This window comes from Mytilus californianus, unplaced genomic scaffold (assembly GCF_021869535.1).
Source record: "Mytilus californianus isolate M0D057914Y unplaced genomic scaffold, xbMytCali1.0.p SCAF_6, whole genome shotgun sequence".
Classification (NCBI taxonomy): Eukaryota; Metazoa; Mollusca; class Bivalvia; order Mytilida; family Mytilidae; genus Mytilus; species Mytilus californianus.
The window spans coordinates 89,886,569-89,908,050 of NW_026262712.1; the positions used below are offsets into that span (position 1 = coordinate 89,886,569).

Sequence of the window (21,482 nt, forward strand, 5' to 3'; positions counted from 1 at the left end):
AATACGTATATACTTTTGTTTAAATATAATTTGCTATAATAACAATTTCGAAATCATTTAAAATTAGGAGTGCATCTCCGTTATGCATAGCTCTGATTCCTTGTCACGGTGTGGCTTAACGTTTGGTTCTATTTGGTTTTATCAGCTTTTCAACGTTTGTTTTAGGTTTTGGACTTTCAAATATTTTGCTCTTGAGCATCATTGAAGAAATATTAATTGTGGAAATGCGCATCTGGTACAGTAGAATTGGTACAGATGATGTTATTGTTGTCTTATGTTGCGTATCCTGAAAATGTTTGTTTTGGTTTATACATTTTATCTAATAAAAAGATATTTCTGTCTTTATCATTAAAACAACGAAACATACTTTCTCTCTCAAACGTGAAATTTTAATCGGGATATATCATATAAAACTATGAAATAAATACATGGAAATGCGAAAAAAACATTTAATAGATAGAATTATACCTGTCCAAAGCAGGACAATTTCTAAAAAAATGCATTTTGTTTCTCTTGAGGATATCAAATCAATTACCTATCAATTGTTGTCTATTCAACAGAGGCAGGCTTATTTAAGATTTATATGGTGTACTTTCTTTTCTTATGTTTAAAACACAAAAATGCATTCCAAATTCGTTTTTCCTGAACTTCGATTAAAAACGTCAGCACACTTCCAGACAAAACTATAATGCCCAAAAACCAAAACCAATGACTTGGATTTTTTTCAACAAACTGACGCCACATTGTATTCCATACAAGAGCTCCTGCATTTCCTCCTGCTCCAACAAACCCCGCAACAATTCCTACGTGAAAAGGGAGGACATAAGGTACGATAGCAAATGTTGTTCCTTCTGACATCTGGACAAAAATACTGAAAAATATCATGACAGCAATGGAAGTTGATATAGTAGACATCTGACTAAATAATATCAACATTATACCTTCACCTACTAAGCAGGTAAAATGAGCAACAAGACGCCCTGCAATACCTAAATATTGTCTCATAATATCTGAATATATTCCTCCAATGGCCCTAGCAAAGAGATTCATTAAACCAAACAAAGATGCAATCAAACTTGCAGTATCTTGATCAAGGATACTACATTCATTTTTGTCCGCCTCTTTAACTTCACTTGTCATTGTTGTGATTGTAATGTTAGAGAATGAATTGCTCTGTTCTATACAACCCTCCTCTTTAAAGTTGTACAGGAAATATAGGTTCATAACGGTATTGACAGCAATTTCTACTCCAAAACACATTCCATACTGCATCACCAAAACCAATATAGTAATTACAGACCAAAACGTGTTACTTTGACTAGGTAGGTGTTTGTCTTTGTTAGTCTCTATCTCCGATGATGAAGGTTCAAATTTTCTTCCGTCAACATTAGTTTCATTTACAGCTAAAAAAAAAAACAAAACAAAAAAAAACAAGTTTTAAAGATGCAAATTCTATATTGAAGATAATTATTTATCGGTGGAGAAAATATAACTATGGTGACAATCCGATGGAGGCGGCTGTCGAAAAAAATCAACAAAACAATTCGTTTCTTAGATATAAAAGTGTTTAGCTTTAAAAAAAATATATATATATAGTGTTATTGTCCTTCGAATTACTTCAAAATTTGTCAAGTCTCGAACCGATTTTAAAAAACCCATTAAAATAACACTTTATAAATCGGATGCTTCCAAAGCGCTTTTTTCGGATTAACCTTCATCTGAAGCGCTAAAGTCTAACCATTGAAAGCCAATAATGTATAAATACTCGAAAACTTGAGGATCCATATGACCAAATGGGACATATAATGAATAGCGAAATCCACCTAAGGTCAACTTGACCTGAAGGAGTTGTAATCATAATTTCTTAAAAAAAATCAAAATTAAAGCTTGACATATGTATTTTTAATACTTGTCATATTTTTGCGACATTTTAAAGCTATCTGATCTTTTCTTTTGTGAATAAAGTCTGTTACCTTTATTTGCATTTCCGTCTTTATCTGAGATGTGTTCGAATCCTTGGTTGGCGACACCTTGCTTTTGCGTTGTTTTGACTGTAGGACATTTTGATGCTATAGGAAGTAGCCGATTGTTCCAATGTCCTTGTGGACAATCATCAGATGTGAAAATTATAGAAATGCCTGAAAAAAGAAGGTATAGTTTTTTAAAAGTTGGTAATACTTAAAAAATGGTATATTGGTAGTAACTTATTACAAAAAACTTCGGTCATGATCACTCAATTTATGAACATTACAAAAAAAGACAGTATAGATAGACAGATATTTTTTCTAAGAATCAGAATTTTTATTTTAATTTGTATCCGTACATTTAATATGATTCGAGTAAAAAGTCTATAAAAGGGCTTTGTGTATCTAATGTTGAAAAGGGAAAGTGCAGATGAGGGATGTCGGCGTGTTGCTGCGTCCCTTCGTCTGTTCATTTAGAAATTTATTATAGGTACTCTTTTATACCAATGATATCATGAAAGTTAAAATCCGAAAGTAATAGGAGATATAAAAAGCAATTTAAGAGGACAATATTTGAATGTTACCACTATAAAGATAAAAAGATGTGGTATGATTGCCAAAGAGATAACTATTTACCAGAGACCAAACGACATAGATTTTAGCATATATAGGTCACCGTATGTCATTCGGACAAAACCGATACCGTAAAGCAAGCTATAAATGGCCCCGACATGACAAAATATAAAACAAATCAACCGAGAAAACCTACAGCTTGATTTACGTTCAATACAATAAATTGCAGAACGCTTACACATCTGAGTAAATAAAATGAGATATCAGATGTTCATACAAATATTGCATTTCACTTGCGTGTATCCTACAAAAATATGTTTTGCTAATGGAAACCAAAAATAAATCATTTCGATCAAAACAGAACTCCGAAATTTGGTAATGACGATTATTTGAAATTTTGATTGATTTCTGTTTCTGTTTCAGTTAATGTGGAAACCAACATAAAGATTGTTGTGCGATCCTCTTTAATAAATAAAGGCAACAGTAGTATACCGCTGTTCAAAAGTCATAAATCGATTCAGAGAAAAAAAATCCGGTTTACAAACTAAAACCAAGAGAAACACATCAACTATAAGAGGAAAACAACAGAGCAACAGAAACACTGAACTGCAACAAAAACAAACGAGGTTAATGTGGGTAAGAGTTTGTTTGTTAAATACAATATAGTTCTTTCTTTTGTTTTCAAAATATCTTATTGATGTTGGACATAATTTACATACCTGTTAATACACAAATTACTGAAGGAACGACGACTGCTAATTTCCATGCCAGAAATTCGTCTGCTCCTATTACTTTCATTAACTGAAATAATCCTGGCATCAGAATGAAAGTAAATCCACCCCCTAGATTACCCCACCCACCAGCAATGGCATTAGCTGTTCCAACAATCTTCGAATTGTACATGGCTGAAGTCCAGAATTGACAAGGAACAAAAGTTCCACCCAATATTCCAACGAATAATCGTAATACAATAAGACCCGTGCCAGTTTTTATTAAGCCTGCTAGTGCCATTGGTATTGCACCAGTTATCAGTAGGCAACACATTGTTTTTCGAGGTCCAAACTTGTCACATATTGGTCCAATAATAACTCGAACTGCGATTGTAGCGGCAACACTAGCAATGCCAGAGTTAGCAAGATCTGTTTTGGATAGTTCTAGTTCTTTTCTTATTGTGGGGAGTAATGGTTGAATGCCAAACCATGAAGTGAAAGCGACAAAGAAACAGAACCATGAGGAATGGAAGCTTCGCATATGAGGACGAGCAATACTGAATAATCTAAACTGTTTTGCTTTTCCAAGATCATCTACTTCTATCTGTTTGGCTTGGATTTTCCCCAGAAGTTTGGTACAGCACGACATTGTTTTCAGTGATATCTGAAATTTAGATAAATTGAATTTATATAAAAACTCTTCAAAGATACCAGGCTTATAATTTGTGTCGTCTACATAACAATTGTCAGTGGCGCTTGAGGTGTTGGAAGGCTTGATATACTATAGATGCAATAGACATGCTAATTGTATGTCCTCATGGTATATGACTATGCTATGTCAGATTTTATAAGATAAGATTTCTTTGATTTAGAAAGTACAAACTGGGAAAACAATAACATTTTATTTATGAAAAGTCAGGTAAAATATAACATAGGATGTTACAATCTTGTTCTCTGTGAAATGTGTAACATGATCTTTCTTCCAAATTATATGGGCATGGACAGACAAATGGATTTGCCTGTACGTCTGTCTGTCCGTCTATCAAGTCAGTGTTGCCTATCTCAATCCACCACAAATTTGGTAGAAAATGTAATATGTGTGTCGATATTTTCTCTCTTCAACATATATTGTGCTTATTGTTATATGGCAATGACTAATTTGTATACTAATATTCGAGGGGAAATTTTTTTCGTATGAGAGAGTGCTTTTTTATATATAAAAGAGGTACATTTAACTTTAAATAGGTGCTTGCAAATTAACACATGTGGTACTTTCTCCATAATGTGGTTGTATTCAAACATCGGTTATAGTCGTAAGTCAAAGAGGGTGGAATAATGGTTCGGGCTATTGTGCATACCGCAACGGAAAAATGTCAAACTATAAAAGACTTGATCGAATACAATGAAAAATGTAAAGAGCAAAACAATTATAATCAAATGAAATACTAGTAGTCAAGGATTTTTTTTTAATCATCAGCTTAAATAGAAGGGGGTATGTTTCTGCTAGTTATTTGCAATATAAGTACTTGGTAGCTCCTCAAATATTTATACATTTCAAATAAGATTAAACATTACATGAGATAGTCTTAAAGTTCCAAAGATATGGATACTCTTCGTTCATTTTCTCACAATTTAACACAACAAATCCTTCTACGGTGTGAAATGGTTTTTTTTTAATTTCTAGAATTTAGACTGATATACTGTAAACCAACTTATTTCGAGGAAACTTTATTTCGGGTTAATTCCGACTACGCTCATCAAGTGCTTCAATAGACACACATCCGTATAAACAAAATATGTAGAAAAAATACAAAAAAAAACAACCCCAAGTCTGATTAAAACGTTAAGAGGACGATCTTGTCAATATACCTTGCGAGACACCATTTGAATTTCCGATAATGCAAGCTCGTGATGTTAACATCTAGTTAAATTTATCTACATTTCAAATGAAACATAAAGAAGTTAATATGCTGAATTTTAAACTCTTTTCGATTTAATTCGATGTATAAAGGTCAAACTGAAAAACAGGGGGAAATTTGTTGAACGAATAATCACTGACAGGTAATTTAATATCATTTGTCTCGTAATGCATGAATAAGAAATGATAAAACAAATTGAAGATACATTCAACCATTTCATCAAGTTACTTAAAACCATATCATTAAATAACATTTTAAAAGAACCAAATTCATCATGTTTTATTTTCCTTTCAAAATGTACACATGTCTCAACACAAATAACACAGCGTTGGAATGGAACTATACTTTTGTTTTTGTCATTTAGGAGACTGTCAAACGGTGCTCTGACATTCGTAAAAAATAACAGGTTTGATTTACACATGTTCCTATATAAAGTGTACAATCGCTTGGCCAAATTAATAAAATACATTGCATATGTATTACATTTTTTCTCTGTCTGCTTTATAATACTGATCTTTGAAATAAGAGTGAACAAATTCCTTCATTTTTCTCAATTAAGCTTATAAACAGACCACCATTCTAAGGCACATATAGTGTATCTATATCAGAGACAGATACAAAACCGGAGGAGAGACCAGGGGCATGTTTTATTGCTCTCTTCTGTACATCTCCAGAATATCTTCTGGTGAAGAATAAAAAAAAATGGAATCTGGATATTCTGAAGAAGAAGCATTAAAACACAAATTCAATTTGCAGTTGGGATCGAATATAGCAGATTTTTAAATGTTGGATGACATTATTGAATTTACGATCATTTATTAGAAACTTCAGTTACGTCAGCTCATTCGAAAGACATGACTGTAATAGTGTGCTCTGTAATTATATAAGGAGTGTAAAAATCAAAGAAAATTTAATAAATCGCTGTGTTCCAGGCATTTTTTCCTTTATTTTTACCTTACCTAACTTAGTTAAAACAAATCCAGCTTAAAGCTCCGACCATTTGATTTTTAGGAATTATCTTAAGCTTTACAAATTTTTTTCAATATTTGTCTGGTATATGATTGAAAAAGACATCTTGTCTATCTAATAATGTTAAAGTAACCAAACTGGATTATTTTTGCCATATTAAAGAAAGGTATTCAAGGTCATGCGTTTGTAAGACTGTCTTTACACCAAATCCGTTGGTTGTGTACGGATTGATATTTTAGTCTGGGAGAACATGATTTATTTATAAGTTGTATTTGGATTTGAACTAGCTTTTGAGTAACTGCGAGTACTCTTATTTCGGTGCTCTGTGTCTATTGTTTTAATGGCAGTTGTTTTTGTGCCTTCTATTGATATTTTTAGTTAAGCCAATTGCAACTGATTTTTAGTTTGTTCTTTTGTTGTGCTGTTACACCACTGTCCCAGGTTAGTAGATGGTTGAGCGCTCACAAACAGTTGTTAACCCCATCACATTTTTTATGGGCCTGTTCCAATTCAGGAGCCTGTAGTTTAGTGGTTGTCGTTGGTTCATGCATGTCAGTCATTTTTGTTTTTCGTAAATTGTTTTGTTGAAGGCCGCACGAATGCCTACAGTTACTTAAATCCACTCCGTATGAACTCTGGTGAATCGTTTTCTCATTGGCAATCATACTACATCTCCTTTTTTTCAAATTATATACTCGACTTTTAAACACGTGTCGTCCTGAACATTCATGAAGTATTTGCCACTGGACATTTAAAATAAACAAACAACAATCAATCAATTTAAACTCTTGTAAAAGAAGGGGACAATCGTCTGATATAATTATTTTTTTTAGAGGGGGGAGGGGGTTCAAGAGGATTTTCCATATCATATGAAAATATGCTGGCCTGGTAGGAATTGGAAAAAAACATGCATAGTAACAGATTGAAATGCATAATAAATCCGAAAAAAAAAATGTTTCTGCCCCTCCCCCTCCCTGAATATCAAATGGTCGTCCCCTTATTGTTCTTGTCCGGCTAGCTCTATAATATAAAACCATCAATTTTTTTTCGGCATTTTTCATAGGATATTTTTATTATTTGTTTTCAGTTGGAATATCCGATGGAATAAGTAAAAAATAGACAAGAAATTTGTGATTATATTTATAGAATTACTGTTAAGCAGACGTTTTAACTCGTGTCTTAGAAATATAACAGCATTGCAAGCAAATATTTATCTTCATCTAGCTTATCATCACGAAAGGGATCTTACAAAGGCTGTCATACAACAAAAACGTTTATCACAAAGCTCACATTCTAATATATCTGCATTCATAATATCATATAGACTAAACGATCCCATGTTTGTTATGTGCCTCTGCCATCTAACACATACCTTAATTTCTAAAAGGAAGAGATAGAAGAGAGACAGAAGATCTTCAAATAACAAAAAAAAAAATTAAAATGAACCATTTCTGTCTCACTACCGAGGAACAAAAAAAAAACAGGCCCCAGGTGTTCTGGAAGAGTAAACATCTTCTGAAGTTTACTTTATTTGTCATGGACCAAACTTTTTAGAGAACAAAAGTATATCTAGTCAGCAACATATATAAAAGCCAATACGACAAAGAATCTTTTATCAGTAGGCCAGGATATCCAAACTTGATACAGACATTCGAATTTAATTTCACTCATTACGGAATCAACGAAAGACCCATATAGATGTTATGTAGCAAACATCTCGATAGAAAAAAATTATCAAATATTTACAAAAACACATCAAGGTTAAATTGCAACTGCATATACATTTGTTTAGGAAGCTATATAAGACTTATATATCTGTTTATAAAAAGTTTACCATAACATTGAGATTATTCAAAATAAGTTTAATAGCAATTTTGTCATCAACGTAACCTAAAAAAGATAATATCCGCGAGAAGCCAGTTTTATTCAGGAATATTTGTATCATTTACTTTTATTGGAGTATTTTCTTGAATATGTAGATGTTCCGGACCATATGAGTATTTGAACCATACGCGTATGGTCATGACGATATGCGTATACTCATATGGTCTGACCATACGCGTATTTGAAATATTTAAGAAATTCTAATTTAACAAACACAATAATTCTTACTTGTAAGTAAAATTCGCATTGTTTCATTAATCATGTAACATTGATTACCATATGATTGAAGATGTCAAATTTTCATTTTAAGAAACTCTTAATTATGCGACACCTTTTCAACGTTAATCATCAGATAATTACCCGGACAATACGCGTATGGTCTGACCATATGAGTATATACACATATGGTCATGACCAGACGCGTATGGTCCAAATACTCATATGGTCCGGAACATAGACTTGAAACCCGTGTACGGGATATGTCTACTCCTGTCAAAAAAGGCAAACAAGAAATTCTGATGTCAATTTTTGATAAAGGAAAGCAATCCGAAAAATTATTCTGATCGAAAATAAAATTAAAGTGGAAAAATGCAAATTCTTTAAAAGTTTGAAGAGGGAGCTTGTCAATTCAAAGCTTTATTTATAGTCGGTACATCAGATTTGTCATTTTCATCATAACTATGGTTTGCTTTGTGTTTTCTTTCCATTAATGACTTTTGGGATATCTGATAATAAAGTGTTATTCAAAATGTATAGGTGCTTATAAATGCTTTGTTTGATTTATTAGTACATCGTTTATCAAAAGTATACCAATTTATGGCAAGTCGAGCAAACCACGCTATATTTGTGTAATTCAAAACAAAGTTTTAAGACAATTAAAGGACAATACTACACTTGTATTTGTATTTTTAATCTTCTTTGTTAATAACAATGTAAATCTTATGTGTGGGAGTGTATAAATAATAAGGTCGTTTCGATTACGTTGAATTAGAAAAGGATTTTTGAATAAACGGAAGAAAATTTGTAAAAAAGAAACTGTGTAGACCGTTGTATAATTGTAAAAGTATACAGTGAAAAAACAAAGTAGACCGTTGTATAATTGTAAAAGTATACAGTGAAAAAAACAAAGTAGACCGTTGTATAATTGTAAAAGTATACAGTGAAAAAACAAAGTAGACCGTTGTATAATTGTAAAAGTATACAGTGAAAAAACAAAGTAGACCGTTGTATAATTGTAAAAGTATACAGTGAAAAAACAAATTTAATTTGACGATCTTCTTTTCTATATTGTACAAACTGAACAACGTCGGAGTGGAACTAACCCCGAATAATACAGTCTCTCCCCGTAATCGATCTCTCCCATACTTGTTAATGAAGTAATCGTAGATCAGCGGAATATAACGACTGAATTATTCGGGTTAGTGGAATAAGTAAATAAAAGTCTGAATTTACCAAATATGTAACTTCATAAGGAGGGACCTGGGCCCCCTGCGAAGATTTTGAATTTAAAAAATAGTAAATTCGGATTTCTTTATGAATACACTAGCAAAAGTTATGACACTGCTCCAATCGACAATAGAGAACTGCTCCAAGTGGTAAAACAGTCGAAAGTTGTTTATTGACAAGTGATCGTACAGTGAAAAATGTTTGGTGTTATATATTTGTAAAGATTAAGCAATATTGGTAATTATATAGATTAAAAAGTTAAATTTGAAGAATAACTATAATATATTTTTCTTAATTACAGAGGTTAAAGTTTTTTTTGTAAATCTTTTGATGTCTTGATATAAGCTGCATGAACATAACCATTTGGATAATTTAGGTCGGAACTCCAAGTTTTATTTCAATTTTTCTTGCAGTAAGAATATTTTCTGCACCCATGAATTCGAATGTAAATACATTAATGACATGTATAAACATTTAGTAGCATGGACTACAAGTCAGACCCAAAGCTAAAAGTGATAAAAAAAAGACTTACCTTTTCCGTTCCTGAAAATTGTTTTGGATGTCAGAACTCTGCTTGACAGTCTCCCGAATGATCAAACTATTTATAAATAGATAGTATTGATAGTTAAAATAGCATGTTCAAAGACCGTATTACAGGTCATTGCATATCCATACCTCCGATGAATGCCTTAGACTGCAATAATGGTCTTAGTTTTTCTTGACACTATTGACAAACTTTTAAGCTGGGAAATAATTAACAGCAACAATATTTACTTTCGTTTGATCGGTGAATAAATATGCATTACTAATATGACGAATCAATTTAGAATTGAACAAAGAAATTAATGTTTTAGGAGACATTGAAATTCGTGAAGATCAAACAAAATATGCATTTGTAATTCAACATTTTTTGGGCTAGATTAAAGTCAGCCTGTTGACACTGTTATACTTTTCATCAAACCTCTTGGTCAAAGGAAAATTGCAACAAAAAGAACTCGGTGAATGTCATCTGTTTTTGGCGAATGGTCAAGGAAAAAACACGAATTTGGTGTTTACAAATAGGAAAATGACGATAATAAACTTCTTTTTGAATATAATGATTACATTGCTCTTTCACAATTGTTTCTTTGTTTTTAAAGGCAGTGCTTTAATGCCTTTCTAGTTGCCGGGTTAATCCTTCCTTCCGCGATATCCAACTTATCTACGTGGGGGGTCATTAGGCTCGAAGTAGATCCGGAAATGTTGAATTCTCTCCTCTTCTTATTGTGATATAAAATGTTTTTTGTTTCATTTCATTTACATTGGTAAATAGAGAAACGATCATTGTGTTTTGTTAGTTTTAAAAACTTTTGATTTATTTGTATTTTGCATTATAAGCAGTCAACCGATTGACAAACTAGAATTATTTGAATTCCGTGTGGAAAGAGCTCGGGTTAATTTCAAGTGTTATCTGCAATCTAGATGTTTATAAATCATTTAAGTCGTTGATATAATAATTAAGAGTCGACTGAACATTAATTATATTATACAATTTAAAGCGCATTTCTGTCTATGCACGTGAACCCGTCTAACGGTATTGTTATTTCGCAGTTATATAAAGTAGCAAATTATCGTTCCTGAATAGGTGGCGCCGTGGTAGACGATCCTGTTCCTCAACTTCCGGTTTCTGCACTGTGCAACTATTTCAGTTACATTTTTAATTAACGATGCCAAGAACTTGTTGTTGTGTTCCTGGATGTCATTTAAGAGGAGGACATGCATTTCCAAATGACTTAAAAAGAAGTAAAAGTTGGATCAACGCCATGGCCCAAACGCAGATTGGACGAGAACACGATGAAATCGTGGAGTCCATCTCAATCAGCTGTTGTTTGCAAGGCACATTTTACTGAAAAAGACTACGTGCAGGAAACTATTCATGGTAAAACTCTATTTTCTTTTTGAAATATATAGTTATATATGTAATCGCCATGCGAATAAACCAAAGTATGTTTACAACCGCAATTATCGTTTTAGAATAAAAGGGGGTGGTTAATTCAAGACGTCATAATTTTTTGGATTACGATTCAATGTGATCTGTGTGAGATTTTTTGGTGATTGCTACAATTATAATGATTTCTTACAAGAGGTCTGTCATACTGAGAATTATTTTAGCAGTAATTATGCTAATGTAGTAATGACAGGAATGCATAAGCTATGCCTCATAGACTTTCTTGAAAAATATCAATGACAATGTTAACAGGAACAAAACAGTGACATGCTCTCATCTATATTATAGTTATTTAGGTACAGACAATGTACGTTTGTTGCATAAGTCTCTCATTGTTTGTCCTTTGGATTTACATAACATACATTGAATCAGGCAAACATAGTTTTATCCAGATTGTAATGAATAAATCTAGTTAATATTTCGCCAGGTAATACAAAGTATACATTGCTAATGGAAGTTCATTTAATTATCAAAAAACTAATGTTTTATAACCTTTTTCAGGGCGCAAACCCACCATACAGAGACTTAAGTCTACTGCCATTCCCAGCCTATTTTCCTGGACCAAGCAAGAGACTGAATCGTCCGCAAAAAGAAAAATCAGGGCAGTTTCCTGTGAAAACAAAAGAACTAAACTTGATGAATATTGTAGTAGAAATCTAGAGGAAAGTTTTGATTGTAAAGTTGGTTTTCCTGAAGAAGTCATTCATACTGCAGAAAGGATTTATGACTGTCCACCACCAACTGCCGAGCTAATGTTGAGCTTCCAAGATGGAATTATGCAAACACCATCAATGTCTATGTTTTCAGCAGAGAATTTTGAAATGAAGACACGTGACACAGCCATGCATTTTTATACCGGTTTAGAGTTGTATACTAAATTTTTATTTGTTTTGACCACACTTTGTCCAACAGCACATTGTTTGAGATACATATATTTTCAAATTGATAGGGTGTCAGTTGAAAATCAGTTTTTTTATGACTTTGATGAAATTGAGGCATTATACAACCAACTTTGAACTTTCTAGATTCTAGATTGAATCTAGTGTTAAGAATATTGTGTATACATGGATTGTTTTTATGCCTAAACAGTGGTGTGAGGCTAACACTTGGCCATCTAGTCATGCTAGTGGTTTAGTCAGGCATTTTTCGCCATCCAACTTCAAATTAAAGTTTCCTACGACTTGGATTATTATTGAAAGCACAGAATATCCCGTGATAAAACCTAAAACTCCTAGAGTTCAGGCAACCTTTTCATCATATAAAAACAGAAACACTGAAAATACTTGTATGTTCGACGCCTGGTGGTTTAGTCAACTATGTCTCTAATGCATATGTTGGTTCTACCAGTGACTATGAAATAGTTGAAAGATGTAGAATACAAAATGTAGTTCAATTATGTGATCCAGGTGACAGTGTGATGGCAAACAAAGGTTTAAAGGTGCAAGATTTGTTTGCTAACTTTTTTCAAAAAAAGAAACAGAATTAGTTCCAAAACTCTTATACGGGATAGAAAAGTCTCCAATTAACATGTGCACATAGAGCGAATTATTGGACTTGGCAAAACATACAAAATTCTCACAAATCCTATGAATGGAACTGAAACAAAACTTTCATCTGAAATAACATTTAGTTGTTTTATGTTGTGTAATTTTAGAATTTGTATTGTGCCAAAGGATGCAGAAATAAAAGTGACGCAATGCATTTTGTTCTGATATATATATATTTATAATTACATGCACATGTAAATTGTAATGCATATAAAAATAAGGAGATGTGGTATGATATTCAGTGAGTTTATCGAACTAAAGTGCATAAGAAATGGGTTTAAGCAGTTACAGGTGTTACTGTCACTGTACAGTCTCCAATAATGAGAAAAACTTGTACCGTGTAAAAAATTTCAGAGATCTTACCACTAAGTTTTGTTGTCTCACCTTGACTTTGATGAATTGTTTATATCTGTTGATGTAAATATAAAAATAAAGATGTGGTATGATTGCCAATGAGACAACTCTCTACAAGAGACCAAATGACACAGAAATTAACAGCTATAGGTCACAGTATGGCCTTCAACAATGAGCAAAGCCCATACCGCACAGTCAGCTATAAAAAGCCCCGAAATGACAATGTAAAACAATTCAAACAAGAAAACTAACGGCCTAATTTATGTACAAAAAATGAACGAATATATCAAATATGCAACACATAAACAAACGACAACCACTGAATTACAGGCTCCTGACATGGGACAGGCACATACATGTACATACAGAATGTGTCGGGGTTAAACATGTTAGCGGGATCCCAACCTTCCCCCTAACCTGGGACAGTGGTGTAACAGTACAATATAAGAACTAACTATAAAAATCAGTTGAAAGAGGCTTAACTCATCAGATAGATAAATACAAATACAAGTGGACGTGGTCGGGTAGTTGTACATCCAAACAACAAAAAGACACTAAGTACAGATCTGAGAGTACTCGCAGTTACTGACAGCTAGTTCAAAGCCACTAACAACTGATAAAAAAATCTTGCATCTAAGACTAAATTATCAATCCGTAAGCTCCCTTTAGAATTTTATAAATTTTAGATTTTACATTTCTGAGTTATGGGGTTTTATTGGGATTTTCCAGTTTTTGTCGAGCCTGCGACTTTTGTCGCAGAAAGCTCGACATAGGGATAGTGATGTGGCAGCGGTGGCGTTAGCTAGCTTCTTAAAAGCTTTATATTTTAGAAGATGGAAGACCTGGCTGCTTCATACTTTGTATATGGATGCCTCATGTTACGAAGTTTCCGTCAGCCACATGTCCAATGTCCTTGACCTCATTTTCATGGTTTAGTGACTACTTGAAAAAAAAGTTAACATTTTTTGTAATGTTAAATTCTCTCTTATTATAAGTAGTAGGATAACTATGTTTGGTATGTGCGTACCTTGTAAGGTCCCCATGCCCGTCAGACAGTTTTCACTTGACCTCGACCTCATTTCATGGATCAGTGAACAAGGTTAAGTTTTGGTGGTCAAGTCCATATCTCAGATACTATAAGCAATAGGTCAAGTATATTCAGTGTATGGAATGATTGTAAGATGTACATGTCTAGCTGGCAGGTGTCATCTGACCTTGACCTCATTTTCATGGTTCAGTGGTTATAGTTAAGTTTTTGTGTTTTGGTCTGTTTTTCTTATACTGTATGCAATAGGTCTACTATATTTGGTGTATGGAATGATTGTAAGATGTACATGTCTAGCTGGCAGGTGTCATTTGACCTTGACCTCATTTTCATGGTTCAGTGGTCAAAGTTAAGATTTTGAGTTTTAGTCTTTTTGTCGAGCCTTCGACTTTAGTCGAAAAAGCGAGACATAGCGATCCTACTTTCCGTCGGCGTCAGCGTTGTCGTCGTCGGCGGCGTCCACAAATATTTACTCTGTGGTTAAAGTTTTTGAAATTTTAATAACTTTCTTAAACTATCCTGGATTTCTACCAAACTTGGACAGAAGCTTGTTTATGATCATAAGATAGTATCCAGAAGTAAATTTTGTAAAAATAAAATTCCATTTTTTCCGTATTTTACTTATAAATGGACTTAGTTTTTCTACCGGGAAATATTACATTCACTCTGTGGTTAAAGTTTTTAAAATTTTAATAACTTTCTTAAACTGTCCTGAGTTTGTACCAGACTTGGAAAGAAGCTTGTTTATGATCATAAGATAGTATCCAGAAGTAAATTTTGTAAAAAAAATAAATCTATTTTTTCTTTATTATACTTTTAAATGGACTTAGATTTTCTGCCAGGGAACAACACATTCACTCTGTGGTTAAAGTTTTAAAAATTTTAATAACTTTCTTATACTATTTTGGATTTGTACCAAACTTGGACAGAAGCTTGTTTATGATCAAAAGCTAGTATCTAGAAGGAAATTTTGTAAAAAAACAAATCCATTTTTTCCGTATTTTACTTTTAAATGGACTTAGATTTTCTGCCAGGAAACAACACATTCACTCTGTGGTTTAAGTTTTTAAAATTTTAATTACTTTCTTATACTATTTTGGATTTGTATCAAACTTGGACAGAAGCTTGTTTATGATCAAATGCTAGTATCTAGAAGGAAATTTTGTTTTCTTCCAGTTAACATTCCATTCAGCATGTTCAGTCTGCAGTTAAAGTTTTTAAACATTTATTAGATTCATAAACTATCCTGGATTTTTACCAAACTTGGACAGAAGCTTCTTACAATCAAAAGATAGTATCAAGAGGAATATTTTTATTGATTTACTTCCTCATTTTTGTTGAGCCTGTGATTAACAGAAAAAGTAGGCGAGACACTGGGTTCCGTGGAACCCTTACAAATTTTTTTCTAATACTCTATGCAATAGGTCAACTATATTTGGTGTATGGAAATATTTTATGATCTTTATGTCAGTCGTGCAGGTTTTATTTGACCTTGACCTCATTTTCACAGTTCATTGCTCTGTTAAGTTTTTGTGTTTTGGTCTGTTTGTTTCTTAAACTATAAGCAATAGGTCAACTATATATGTTGTATGGAAGAATTGTTAGCTGTACATGCCTGCCTGGCATGGTTCATCTGACCTTGACCTCATTTTCATGGTTCATTGGTCAATGTTTAGTTTTCTTGGTTAATGTTAAGTTTATGTGACAGTTGTAATAAAGCTTTATATTAAGGACTATCAACATAATATCAGTGATTAGTAAAGAAGGCGAGACATTTCAGCGTGTGCACTGTTGTTGGACAACAACTCAAAAATGCTTTAAGCAGTTCGCATGAAACTTTGGTGAATTATTTATAGCTATTGATGTAATCTCCCTATAGATTTTCATAAATTTCAAATATGACATTGAGAAGAAATTGAACTTTATTTGTTTATAGTCTGGCAACAGATTTATTAAGTATTGCGCAACAGCACAGTTTATTGCACAACAGCAAGAAATCTTTAATTGAATATAAATTCAATTCATATAACCTATTTCAAGTTCTTTGACTACATTTATTCAGAAACTATAATATGTCAAATTTTTAATTACAATCCAAATTCAGACCTGTATCAAGCTTGAATATTGTGTCCATTTTTGCCCCAACTGTTCAAGGTTGGACCTCTGCGAGTGTATCCAGCTGAGCTCAGCGAATCAGTTTATTTCTTAATTAAGAACTCCTTTTTTCATTCATAAATTACTTGAAACTTGGAAATATAATTTTGCTTGGAGTTATAGTTTCTAAAAAAGTATTGTCATTGAAAGAGTTGACATGTTGCAATGTACATTTATTCTACATAGTTCTATGGTACCAAATCAAAAGTTTATATAAAAGAAAGAAGTCAAAGGTTTCCCATCACAGTTTAGTTACATACATTTTTTTTTGTACCTGAGGTCGTTGAATATAGATCATTATATAAATAAGGAGATGTGTTATGATTGCCAATGAAACAACTATCATCCATACTTACCAGTAACAAACCACATTTGCAGAGTTGAATAAAATACAGTTGATAACATTTACTTATTACTAAAAAGAAAATGAATAACTATTTTAAACAGTATTTGAATATCAATTATATGGTCATTTTTATAAACTTCCTGTTACAAAACTTTGAATTTTTCGAAAAACTAAGGATTTTCTTATCCCAGGAATAGATTACCTTAGCCGTATTTGGCACAACTTTTTGAAATTTTGGGTCCTCAATGCTCTTCAACTTTGTACTTGTTTGGCTTTATAACTATTTTGATCTGAGCGTCACTGATGAGTCTTATGTAGACGAAACGCGCGTCTGGCGTATTAAATTACAATCCTGGTACCTTTGATAACTAATTTGACTATAAACATAGATAAAAAAGGTACAAACTGGACATAATGCACTAGTTCATAAACAAGTGAGAACAATCGCCTTCATATAGTGCTCAGAATATGACATTCATAAAACTTGTTCAATATCATTAGAGAACTCTAAATCTTAAATACTGAAAGCCACCTCTGATAAGTACACTGTACTATGCAAGATAATGATATAACTGGACTAAAAATACACACAACCTGTAATTAACTGCCTTTACAGCGCTTTCGCGCTTTGATTGAAAACACGAGTTTGAAACTTCACAAGATCGAGGAGAAAGATGGAAGAAAAACTAGTTGGTAAGATGAAGACAGAACGCTCTCCCTCTTGAACTTCACGCTAGGGCTGTGGTCAAATTCAGGTATTATTTTAGGATGTGGACAGCAATACGTAAGGTCCCTCTTGTAAATTTGAACTTTACATCACAAGACAAAACACCATACCTGGCAGTTCCTCTAGCAGTCACATAATGTGTCCTAGTTACAGGTGAAATATGTGTATTTTAAATTCGGGTATCAATAGAACTCATCAAACCAAATACTAGTATTTTAAACCATTCAAAGAGAGTCAGAAGAATTAGATTAACCAAACTAAAAACTGATATTGAATTGAATTTCCATACTATTACAAAAAATAATAAACTTCAACTGCGATGTTTTCCCCCTCTTATCACAGTAAACATGGCAAGGTAACATTAATGAAACATTTGCCATTCTCCCAGGTGAATCTAACAATAGTCTGGAGGTAAATCCGACAGCAGTCTGGGGTGTCCATAATGAATAGAAAATAAGTACATCAGCAAGAGTATTATAGCTCCTGGAAACATGTGAAGCTATGTAGACAGTTCTGAAAGATACTTTTCTCAAGATATATGTTTCCCTCATATCACTGTGTAATGTTAGCAACTGTATAGTATTCATTCGAGGGCGGATCAAAAGAATTAGCAGAAACTACTGTAGCAAAATTCAATACAATGAACACTTATTTTGCAATTACTGAGGGCTTTCATGCTTCGGTACAAACATTATTTATAACCTACCTTTTTTTAAATTCTCCGTTGACAAATTAAAAACTTATTAGGGAGTTAGGGTGCTTATTTCTTTTCAAAGTTGCCCATAGCCGGAGATGGATTTTGGCCACTTTTTTTGTTCCATGTGGACATTTGGTTCCTCACCTATTCAAGTACTTAGTAATCAAAAGCTTTTTAATGTTTTTGTTTGAGTCCGAAAAGCGATTCGGTCACACCCATTCATAAAACCTTATTTTCGTTTAACATTTTCAATTAATCGACGGCCCTCAGTGTGTACTGTGTATTTGTATGACTTCATCATTGGCTTCGTAAATATAAATATTGTTTATCAGTTCTCAGATGGTTTTGATTAGTAATTAGTTGCATTTTTAATTTTCCAAATGTATGTTTGTAGCTCAAAAGTTGCAGACTTATTTGGTTGTGATTCTTGAAACAAAAGCGGTTCATATACTATTTTATTAATATTATTATCATTTTTATTATTATTATTATTATTATTATTATTATTATTATTATTATCATTATTTTTATTATTATTATTATTATTATTATAATTATTATTATTATTATTATTATTATCATTATTATTATCATTATTATTATTAATGACCTACCTTGACAAAAATTGAATGGGAAATAGAATGTAAAGCAACAGGATTTACACCTCAAAATACCAAACTCCATAACATGACCACTAATTTGATTTTAGTAGAAATGTGCTTGGAAACCCGGATAAAAAAGAAATTAATTTTTTATACACTCCAAATCAAATTTGTATTTTTATATTCTAAATAGAACAGTAAGAAGTATCGTTGTAATGTGAATAAAAATAATTCAAAAGGTACAATGGTTTGTGTACTTAAGGAGTGCAACACCTTGCTGTAGTGACAATATCCACAGCTCAAATGATATGCGATTTACGGGTGTTTGCTGCTGAAATGCCATGTTACATTTTCATGAATGAAGTCTATTTTAAAACAAGTGTATATAACATCAAATGAAATATGAATTTTCGTGTGGTTGGTTTTTTTTTTATATAAGTATTTGTAAAAACTCGATGTTTTCGGATGGGAAATAATGCCAGTTGATTTTTTTCAATCCAATGTATTGGAAAAAAGAAAATTTATACTGTATAAAAATTATGATAGAAATCACGAATATGAATTAGAGAATAGTCTGACAGAAGTATATTTGAGATGTATGCTTAAAAATTGGAGAAGGCAACAAAGTTTACATCATTGTTTTTCTTTCAAGTCTTTTACTTCTATATTCAATTTGCTCTAACAATTCATGCACAATCATTATTAACATTGATTATGAAGCTGGAGGTCCATGGTTCACGGGAGTATTTAGTTGGAGGTCCATTTTTTCAAGGGAGTATTTAGTTGAAGGTCTATGGTTTCAGTCTAACCCAAAATAGCAGGTCAGAGATATACAGTTTTCGACGCCCTAGGAAATCGTCAAACGAATGTTATTCAGTGTGATTACAAAGCATGTTTGTTGCGTGATTAAGGAGAGTAACACCCAAGTATTTTTAAAACTTTTCTTTTGTAAAAAGAGGTGTACTATAATGCCCCAACAGGTGTTGCTCTCGAAAACGTTAATGTAACACTTACCAAACTAAAAAAAAAACACTTTTGATTATTGGCATTCCTTTATAGGGAACGCCTAAAGGTAACCGTTGAATAATCCAAAGATCAATATATAAATAGATACCTATAACGCACCTGAAAAAATGGCCACATTCTCGTCAATGATCAAGAATGTTGTGCTGATGTAAATTTATAGAATGGTTTCTGACCGTTTCTTCTTATGTATCATTATATTCGGTCTCGAATGCATCCGATTCCCACCTTTTCACTTCGTTTTTTGTCTGCTTTTCATTGTTTTTCATTTGACTGCGACTTATTGCTTTCATTACTCCTTTCCTCAATAATTAATCGAAAGAAATATAAGAAACACTTTTCAATTCATAGCTCTGATTGATAACGAACATTTAATGACACTAATTACTGAATCATGCAGATTACATAATGTGTTCTCTGGTACAAATCTCATTCGATCGGTCTTTAGGCACGTATGAACACCATCAAATATCTAAATGGAGAATGCAAAAATCCATAATACAAAACACACTTACTAACAAACAAACAAACACATATGTATTTGTATTAAAGAAACAATTATATGATAAAAGTGAATAAAGTATATATACCTTATTGTTTAACAGTCCTTCAATGTCAAAATTTACGAGGAAGTTATCTTATTATGCGAAAGGTAAATATACATTGATTTGGTTAAATCATAAAACAGGTTATGTAAGGTAAAAGGTAAGATGTGTACGTGCGTTTCCATGTGAAACGACTCTCTTAAAAGTCTTAAGATACTAAGTTATACTTCATATAATTTGCATCGAGACTTATGTCATACCTGGAGAGATGGGATTTGAAAAACGCTGTTTAAGCAAAATCTGTGGTACCATGTATTTCACACTCGGGTAGTTTTGTCACGTGAAACTTAGTTTCTAGTAGGAATTTCTCAGTAGCAATGCTGATTTCGTATCAATCTTTACCAGTATTTTCATTGAATTGAAGGTTTGTGTGGACGTTTCCGGTCTCAATCCGTTTGGAGTTCGTGTGATTCCCTCAGTTTTTGTTTGTTATCTTGATTTGTTTATCATGAATTGATTCAAACTATTTAAACTTCTGTTGTCTCTAAAATAATGTTAAAGTCACGTCGAATTTATGGGAATTTCACGTATACATACACGAACTTGACCGAACATAAAAACTAAGTTTTGTTTTAGATAACAACATTACCCTCATATAAGTAATCACAGATTTGAATGGATGAAAACAAGTGATTTCAACTTATTACGTACAGAATATTTTAACGACATAATAAGGTACAGTAGCAAACTAGCTTAATAAAACCACTCGTTTAGAATAGTTTTTACACTTGTTTACAAGGAATCAAGTACATGTGATCATTTGTAATATATCATATATAAACAGGCAATCTGTTAATGTTAACCGGTGGAAAAGGGGATATTGGTCTTGTGCCCATTTAGGCGTTTGTGGAATGTCAGCATATGCCTTTCACATTTTAGGAAGTTCCGTCTGTTGCCCCTTAAATATTTGTGAGCCTTACACTCCATTTT

General features: G+C 32.5%; 2 protein-coding genes across 3 annotated transcripts; one reads left to right on the plus strand and one right to left on the minus strand.

Annotated features, from left to right (window-relative positions):
- Positions 1 to 203: 203 nt before the first annotated feature.
- Positions 204 to 21,210, minus strand: LOC127704763 (uncharacterized). 2 transcript variants are annotated; one of them, XM_052208961.1, is made up of 5 exons: positions 20,538 to 21,210; positions 9,998 to 10,063; positions 3,257 to 3,911; positions 1,974 to 2,138; positions 204 to 1,403 (listed from the first exon to the last, which is right to left on the minus strand). In XM_052208961.1, exons 3-5 carry the CDS (start codon positions 3,894 to 3,896, stop codon positions 580 to 582), a joined length of 1,629 nt encoding a protein of 542 aa, XP_052064921.1. In that variant the 5' UTR covers positions 3,897 to 3,911; positions 9,998 to 10,063; positions 20,538 to 21,210; the 3' UTR covers positions 204 to 579. The 2 variants fall into 2 exon arrangements, with proteins under 2 accessions (XP_052064921.1, XP_052064922.1); XM_052208962.1 differs by lacking the exon at positions 9,998 to 10,063.
- Positions 11,078 to 13,417, plus strand: LOC127704768 (uncharacterized). The gene is made up of 2 exons (XM_052208972.1): positions 11,078 to 11,383; positions 11,954 to 13,417. The coding sequence occupies exons 1-2, from the start codon at positions 11,299 to 11,301 to the stop codon at positions 12,466 to 12,468; spliced, it is 600 nt and encodes a 199-aa protein (XP_052064932.1). The 5' UTR covers positions 11,078 to 11,298; the 3' UTR covers positions 12,469 to 13,417.
- Positions 21,211 to 21,482: the final 272 nt, after the last annotated feature.

Coding starts and splice junctions, on each gene's coding strand:
- LOC127704768 (XM_052208972.1), top strand. CDS start 11,299: ATGAAATCGTGGAGTCCATCTCAATCAGCTGTTGTTTGCAAGGCACAT. Junction 11,384..11,953: donor CGTGCAGGAAACTATTCATG/GTAAAACTCTAT, acceptor AACCTTTTTCAG/GGCGCAAACCCACCATACAG.
- LOC127704763 (XM_052208962.1), bottom strand. CDS start 3,896: ATGTCGTGCTGTACCAAACTTCTGGGGAAAATCCAAGCCAAACAGATA. Junction 2,139..3,256: donor AGTAATTTGTGTATTAACAG/GTATGTAAATTA, acceptor TTCTTTTTTCAG/GCATTTCTATAATTTTCACA. Junction 1,404..1,973: donor AGACGGAAATGCAAATAAAG/GTAACAGACTTT, acceptor TTTTTTTTTTAG/CTGTAAATGAAACTAATGTT.